Source organism: Punica granatum, chromosome 6, assembly GCF_007655135.1.
Source record: "Punica granatum isolate Tunisia-2019 chromosome 6, ASM765513v2, whole genome shotgun sequence".
In the NCBI taxonomy this organism is placed as follows: domain Eukaryota; kingdom Viridiplantae; phylum Streptophyta; class Magnoliopsida; order Myrtales; family Lythraceae; genus Punica; species Punica granatum.
In genome coordinates, this window is record NC_045132.1 from 24,407,641 (window position 1) to 24,416,052 (window position 8,412).

At 38.8% G+C, this 8,412-nt stretch overlaps 2 protein-coding genes across 2 annotated transcripts; one reads left to right on the forward strand and one right to left on the reverse strand.

The window, feature by feature from the left end:
- Window positions 1–212: 212 nt before the first annotated feature.
- Window positions 213–5,069, forward strand: LOC116211425 (elongation factor P). Its single transcript, XM_031545801.1, has 11 exons — window positions 213–499; window positions 917–947; window positions 1,058–1,071; window positions 1,163–1,213; window positions 1,386–1,455; window positions 1,663–1,729; window positions 1,816–1,883; window positions 2,946–3,069; window positions 3,483–3,522; window positions 3,813–3,880; window positions 4,635–5,069. Exons 1-11 carry the CDS (start codon window positions 284–286, stop codon window positions 4,660–4,662), a joined length of 777 nt encoding a protein of 258 aa, XP_031401661.1. The 5' UTR covers window positions 213–283; the 3' UTR covers window positions 4,663–5,069.
- Window positions 5,070–5,430: 361 nt separating this feature from the next.
- Window positions 5,431–7,724, reverse strand: LOC116211424 (mitochondrial dicarboxylate/tricarboxylate transporter DTC-like). The gene is made up of 6 exons (XM_031545800.1): window positions 7,491–7,724; window positions 6,935–7,018; window positions 6,672–6,733; window positions 6,188–6,549; window positions 5,849–6,063; window positions 5,431–5,754 (listed from the first exon to the last, which is right to left on the reverse strand). The coding sequence occupies exons 1-6, from the start codon at window positions 7,611–7,613 to the stop codon at window positions 5,698–5,700; spliced, it is 903 nt and encodes a 300-aa protein (XP_031401660.1). The 5' UTR covers window positions 7,614–7,724; the 3' UTR covers window positions 5,431–5,697.
- Window positions 7,725–8,412: the final 688 nt, after the last annotated feature.

The following is an 8,412-nucleotide window of genomic DNA, read 5'->3' on the forward strand; positions in this document are numbered from 1 at the left end:
CTGTTGCACTGATCGACTTGGAAGATTTACGCACCATACTCTCGTAAAATCGATAACTATCCGTTGGTGCGAGTCCAACCATTGGCTCAATTAAAGTCAAGTAGACCGGGTCGGTACGCGTCCCTCCCTCCGAACCAAGCATCCGGTTGGACCAACAACCGGTCCGCAAGTTCCTCTCGGTGGTTCAGGCGAGAATAAACGCTGCGCGCGCCGCAGATCACACTTCTCACGTGATCCAACTGAGCCGATCATCGGAGCTCTCAGTTCAAGCCGAGCTCTCTACATGCGAGCAGTCGCAAGCAGGAGGCTCTCTCGAGCTCTCCTCTCCGCTGCAGCTGTTCCTTCTTCCCGCTCGCTACGAACGCTGACTGCTCTCCCGCCGCATTCTCCCCTCGCGTTCGACCGTTCTGGCGCCGCCTCTGCATCGCCGGCGGGGCAGCTCTTCCTGTCCCCCTGGTCCATCATCCAACACCGCGGAGTCAAAATTCAAGGCTCTGAAGTGAGCATTTCGATAAGCCTCACATCACTATCTGAAGTTCCTGAAGCGTTTTACTATCTTGAATGACATGTGCTTGATTTTTGGAAATCTGCTAGCCTTCGGTAGATTATCGTCTGCACGCACTGACGTTCTTGCTGGCTATGCATGATTTGGATTTTTAGCAATGCTTCTTTCTTTACATCTGTAAATTGGTGTGTCGATGTATCGGTTCTGCAGTTGGTGTATATGAGTTGTTTGATTTTATGCTTCAGTGTCGTGATATATGATTTTGTCCATGTGTGCTAGTCCTCTCATTTGGCAATTAGTCATACCGAAGTGCGCTGTTGAACCTCAACCTTGGAACCCTTTTGTATTTGTTGTATAAAAAAAGAATTTCTACACTAATTTTGGTTTCTAATATCTGTTGTCATTATGCAGGTAAGACCAGGCAATGTCATTGAAAGAAAAGGTTGTCCTCGATGAGGTACCCTTGCTGTAATGAATAATTTTTCCAGTCCTATGACTGATGAGTCTACTAACTGTTTGCGTCTTTGATTTTCCCGGGAATATCTGTTTCAGGGCATCTCTATGAGGTTGGTGATTGAGCTCAATTTCTTTTAATACGTGACTACTGTTCTGAATTGCATTTAGATGTTATGACGAGTTTGTCATTGTGTGGTCTAGGTCGTGAAAGCTGAACATAACCAACAGGGCAGAGGATCTGCTCTGATACAGGTTCCTTCATTAGACAACATTTGACATGCACATGGATATTTGTTATTCTTTTGCATCTGTTATTTCTCAAACCTTCTGAAAATATTTAGCAAGGTGTTACTTGTTGACGATTGTATTGCCTTCTTTACTTTAATAATTAACAATCATACTGAAGCCAATTTGTGAATTTCAGGTCGAGCTTCGTGATGTTGAAAGTGGAAATAAAGTAAATGCTCGTTTTAATACAGATGAATCTATAGCAAGTATGTGATTTAATTCTTTCCTATGGATTGTGCTGTCAAGTGCATTTAAATGTTAGAGAGAGGAGGAGGAAGGAGAGAGCAGAAGCTCATAATTTTTAGCTCATTCTCCTTCTTTTGTTCCCCTCCTGTTCACGTGGATGCGATTGATGGTCTTTGTAACTCATTTTTGAGAGAATTATGATTGATTTTCATGCAAACTTGATGCAGAGGTGTTTGTGGAGGAGAAGTCTTTCACATGTATGTGCACAATTAATGATGAAGTTGCTCTGATAGAGTGAGTCAGTGCTGAAGCATTCTCTACTTTCTGTAGATGTGATGCTCTATATCATAATCATGAGATGTATTCGTCGTTTTTTGCAGCCCCGCTACATTTGAGCAATTAGATGTGAAAAAGGATTTGTTTGGCAAGAATGCAGTTTATCTAGAAGGTAAATGAGAGTTACACGATGCCATCTCTAAGTTGATTTGCAAATCCGTGTGTGAAGCTTATCAGCAAGTTATTAACAAATAATTTATGGTATATTTTGGTTGTGTCATTGATTAAATCCAGGGACGGAGCCACTAAGGGTGGAATGGGCCAGATGCCCCCTCCGAGATTTGCAATTTACTTGTTGTTACATGAAAAATCACCAAATTTTAAAAATTTGCTTCCTAAAACATGTAAATGCCCCCTCTAAGATATTTTATTATTTAACTTTGCCCCTACAATTTTCCTATAAATCCTACTAAAAGTAAAATATTTATAGCTATTTAGGATTCTAAAATAGATTGTATTTAAATCTTGAGTTTTAGAATTTTTAAGGGTTAATGATAAACTATTCTTTTCTAGAATAGAATAATATTACCTCTAATAATTTATCAATTAGCAATTTAGAAATTAAAGTTTATATGGTATGGGAAATTTTGGTAATTTAAGTATAATATTTGTTTTTTGGGTAAAAATTTGGAAATCATTTCCATGTAATATTAAGAATACTTAAATCTAATCTTTAGTTTGAGAACATTATAAAAATTATATAATTACCTATATTGAGAAGGATATTTTTGTAGCATTTGACAATAAAAGGAATCTTCAATAGTTTTCTGGTCATGAAAACTCGTCGAGAACATTTCTGGATTTTTTTTTTTAATTTCAATGATTTTTTTTTTACGTTCCATTTATTTATACAAATAAAGGAAGTTTCGTAAATTATGCTAATTATTGGTTTATGTTTTGCCCCTCTGGACATAATTCTTGTCTCCGTCCTTGATTAAGTTTATGAAATGTCAATGGGTTAATGCTGATGAATTCTGTAGTTACTACAAGTAATTGTTTTGTTGATGATTATGTTGAACTTTATGCAATATAGTACATCCTGGCTTTGTAATTGTGGGATGTGTCTTTCAACGTCTATTTGGTCTAGAGTAATGGCATTAGTTAGGCAAATTCTTATTGATCTAGCTTGCGTTGCACTTATTCTTTCTAGCTTATTGGACATCATATTGTACAGAGGAAATGAAGGTTACGTTGCGGCTCTTCGATGATAGACCTCTCTCAGGATCGATTCCAAAGCGTGTGATTTGCATTGTCAAAGAAACCCCACCTCAGGTGAAGGGGGTGTCTGCTACACCTGCGTATGTTCAGTCTCTCTGCTTTCACCTCTCCATTACCCATGCTATATGGTTCAACATAGGTTTGCTACATGTTGTTCTTGCATTTTACATACCTGGAATGCCATGTATGTCATCTACCATCTAAACTGTGGTTGAGTAGAATCAAGACTGTGCAAGCTTTTGCCGGAAACAAGTTGAAAGTAATATTCTTGCGGTTCTGATGATAAAGTTGGCATGAAGTGAAATTCAGATGACAATAGGATCGAGTTAGTTTTTCCAATAAAAGTAAAACAGCTAGGTGCTTTTGTTCTCTCCTTTTTGTTAAACTTTTGTTTATCTCTGTGTATGGGTTTGCTCCACTTTGTGTTTATTATTGCAATCGACCCTTTGCCTGCACTAGGCTGATGATACTCAGAATACCTTGTTGCATGCAGGGAAAAAAGGGCTTTGCTGGACAATGGACTTACTGTGAAAGTTAGTCTGACCTCTTCTTTCTTCTTATATTATTTGTAGCCATTAAACCGCTCACTTTATGTGATTCCATCAGGAAGATTTCTATTGTTGGTTATTTCTACAGCGCTTCAACCAGGACACTCTTCGCATCTACTTCTTTCTATTGATTCTGAATTGACCAGAAAGTCTGTCATGTGTCGGAGCTAATTGCTTGCATCTGTTTGGGCCCATTCCATTATGATAGACTTTTCTGATATGACAGTTGGCAGTTCTGCCCCCGTATTTTGATTTTAACCACATGTTTTTTACAGGTGCCTTCGTTCATTGAAACTGGTGAAGCAATTCTTGTCAATACCGAAGATGACTCTTACATAAGCAGGTAACTTCCGATATCTCATCTTCAGTTCAATCAGATTCTTATTACCCGTTTGATTTTTAGGGTCAATTTTTCCCGTTTGATTTTACAATCATATTTTTAAAATTTTAACTCTAACTTTTAACTTTACTCACTATACAACAAAACTCAACAATACAATTATTACTTTTTCTTCAAGGGGGGGAACCAGGCAAGGCAATTTTTAATACTAAATTCTATCAATTATCCATTACTTTTTTCACAATTCAACAATACAATCATTACTTTTTTTTAACTATTTATTATTTTTTCACATTTTTTTCTCATAATTCAACAACACAATCATTATAACTCAATTTAAATCAAAACTCAACTCTACTTAACTCTAAAACCAAACACACCGTTAAAATTTTTACTCTACTCACTAAACAACAAAAGTCAACAACACAATTATTACTTTTTTTAATTTTTTAACCATTCAATTCAATTTTTAATATTAAATTCCCTCAACTATTCATTACTCTTTCACATTTTTTCTTATAATTCAAGAACACAATCATTACAATTCAATTAAAATCAAAATTCAACTCTACTTAACTCTAAAACCAGTATTTACGATATCTGGAAAAACTATTGGCATCAATCAAGCTAGAGTAAGGAGCTTTTTTAAAGCACTTCACCTTACTATTACATCGCTAGCTATCTCCCATTAAAATTCGCTATCTAGCAAAAAAGCTATCTATCATTGAAAATTCGCTGATTGTAAGTTTCTTCTCAGGGCCAAGGAGTGGCACACTAATTCATAATTGAGAGAAATGGTGCAGTGGGCCTGAACCGATACTGACGGCATTATTTTCTGGAAAGAATTGGAGTTTCTTATGTCTGGGCAATTCCAACTACGTCAGGACAGGCTGTGGGTTAGTCACCACAGGATGCAAATTTTTGGATTGCATGATTCCATTACAGAGAATAATGGACTGTTTAGCAGTTTTGGTTGAAATATAGCTGGGATATTCAAAATGCAGCATCTCATTTTCGGAGATGATCCACTTAAGTTCTCCGAAATGGGCCAGGGCAAATATTTTGGTGGCTGCGATTGTGAATTTAGACTCATTGAATAATGTACTACAACATCTGGGATGCTGTGAGTTCGATCATTTGTTAAATTGGGGATTTCTTCTTCTAGCCACTGATTCATGTTCTATTTGTTACAGAAAGCTGTCTCAGTTCTATGTTCTCTCATTTAAAGACTGCCTTTAGGTTCCCTTTCTTCAGTGTTTTCAGATAACAAAACGAAATTTCTTTTTATTGAAAAATACAATCTCCCAGTGCTGCTCGTCACTGATTGCTTTCGAATATGTTACATGAAAACGCAATGAAGAGGTGGAATTTTCTTCATGGGTTCCAATTGAATTCTCGAGAGGAACTGAAATGGTGGCTGCACTTGCCTTCCTTCTCATATCTTTCGGTATGATATGATACAAATCTCTGCCTAGGTCCTTGACATTTTTTTATATATCCGTTGGCTCAACATGAAATGTACATAGAGTAATTATCTCGGATGCAGAAAGAAGGGGACCAAAGAAACAATGATCTTTGAAGTAAACTTATAACAAACCACAATCGAACATTTCACTCTCAAATATAGTACCAGATGGTGAATCCCGTTCGTCCGGTCTGTTCAGCTCAGCCAAATTTTACAACTGAATGTTGCTGCTATTACTACTCTATTAACAGTGGAAGATCTTCCCAGTTGCAGCTCTGGAAAATACTCAAGTAAACAGTTCGACATCGAGCTGCGAGTGGTATCAGGAGAACCGGCAAGCAAGTCAGTTGATAGATTACAACCCGCTGTTCTTCTCCAGTTTCTGGATCTGGTTGAGAAATATCCATGTCAGCTGCAAAAAGCAAAAAAAAAATCATGCACACTCAGTCTCATATATATACAGATATGTTTCATATATCGGACATATCAAGAGATGAGGAGAATACCATGACATGAGGTGCAATGCGGACACAGTATACGGGGAATCCGGTGTAGAACTTCAGCGGTCCACCTGAGTTCAGGGTTTTCAGGGTACAGTCAAATGAGCCGGTGTAAGGGAACTTCCCTTCAGCATCGGGTTGCATCTTTTGGATCTGGGTCTTCACGTAATCGAAGGGTAAACTGCAAGCCGAAGCAAAGAATCCCGACACAGTGCTCGCTCCTACAATTGGTACATACAAGTACATATTGATGCACCGAAAAAGCTAGACAAACTTTCAAGAAACAGAGTCGTGTCTGAGAGGAAAACCTCAGAAATGGTCTCTTTCTTGCAAAATAAACATTACCTAGAACTGTGGCAGCTTCTCCAAAACCAAGGGAGTCCCTGAAGAATTCCACACTCTGATCATAAGAAGCGAGCATTCCCATGTTCAGTGCCATCGCTCGGACCACGGTAGGGCCAGCACCTTTCCAGAGAGCCAAAACTCCTTCATCGGCCACAATACGATAGAGGGCATGGAAGGCATTTTTGTAATGTCGGCGCTGGGCAGCTGGCAAAGTGGCATCGGCCTGCATACGAATGAGGGCTAAATCTGCTGGGTTTCCAACACAAGCACCGATTGCACCAGCAGTTAGGCCACACAAGGCCTTCTGGTATAAGGGCAGGGGCTTCCCATCATTGGCTTCGACTGCTTTTGCAGTCAAAATTCTAGCGGGAGCATCAGCAGGTGATGGCATAAATCAGCAAATCTAAAGGTCAAGGAAACCTGAACAACAGAGCATGCCAGAGAACATCGATTTATGCTAATTTTGGCATGTAAGGTGACTTACTTAAATGATCCTAGTCGTGCAGTCGTGTACGTAGCTTGCCTGAGCAGCCCAGCGGACAGTCCCTGATCCAAGATATTGCTAAGTAAGCCGACAAGAGTAACTGTACTCCTAAGTAAACTGACAAGGGATCACATATTATCTCAATCTACATTGTGCTCGGAATTTCGACTCCTGGAAAAGGGTACGTCTTGCATTATACATTGAAGTTGTTACACGATGACGGCAGAGGCAGACTGAGTTCGAAATTAGTCCCGGAGTACAACCTTATAGAAGGCGCCAAGGCCCTCCTCCTTGAGCATGTTCTTGGTCACCTGAGCTGCCGATCCCTGCCCCAGCTGAATTCTCACCTACACCAAGCATAATCGAAAATGAAAAACCGAGCATTACCAAAATAAAAATCAAAGCCCGATTAGAACCAAATTTCCAATCTCACCAAAGCGCAGCAGTAGCCAGAACCAAACTAATCAAAACCGCCACAGAATACCAAACAGAAGCTTATGACCAGAAGTCCTTTAGCTCACCACAAGTTGAACAACTTCATTCGTTCATCTATTTGATGCAAAATAAGAATACCAAATCTAAGCAAGCATGCCGATACATGGTTCTCAATATCCCGTATACCGTAACCGGGCGTCTTTCCAAAGGCCCGACTATGAACCCAAGAAAACGAGCAGCTGCCACTTCTTTCAGACACGGGCAGGCCATGGAAAACAAGAATTCAGACTCAACTATGGTAATCATAATAAGCTGAGAAGACAACTCAAAACAGGAACCAGACAGAGGACAAGAAAAAAGAGAGACGGACACTGCTGGGGATACCTTAACCATGTCGATGGGTTGAATGACGGAGGTGGCGAGCATGCCAGAGGCGCCGCCATTGACGAAGGGCTTGACGGTGGGCCAAACGCCGGTGGCCGACTTGGGCTTCTTCTCGTCTCCCATCTTCCCCGGGCCTCCTGCTCTGTTCCTCGGGTGATTTTCAGTCCACAAGAAAAGAACTTCTCCACAGAGACGTCGGAGAGAAAGAGACGGTGGACAGAGGAGAGAGAAAGGGAAAGGACGGACAGAGCGGCGGACTATAAATTTTACTTACTTGTTTGTTCGGGGGCTTGATTTGAACAGTTCCAAAATCTTTGGATCTAAGTACAATATCCCCTAGACTTTTACTTTATGCCATTACCCCCTTCACTTTTCTCCACCTCTCAATATCCATTATTACTCTTTAAAATATAAAACTTATGTGGTCTCGATTCAAGATCCGTTTGACAATAGAATTAAATTTTGAAATTTAACTTTATTCTCATTGAAATAGATAAAAAAAAAAACTGGTGAAAAAATTATATATATATATATATATATATTTAAGTGGGGTTATAATAATGAGATTGATGAAGATAAAAAAAAAAGTAATGATTGTATTGTTGAATTATGAAAAAAGTAACGAATAATTAAGATAATTTAATATTAAAAAATAAATATAATGGTAGTTAAGATAAAAAAAATTAAAGAAAAAAGTAAAAAGTAATTATTGTGTTAAAAAGTAAAATGGAGTAGAGTGAAGTGAAATATATTTCTACTCTAAAGTCAAACGGGCTTGACCCCAACTTGCTTCCCATTATTTTTCTGACGCCACGACAACTTGAAGTCAATAAATCTAAATTAATGGTGATTACTTGGGTTGTGTTTCTAATGCTTAAATCAGAGAAAATTCATCAATGAAAAATACGATGAATAAAAAGTT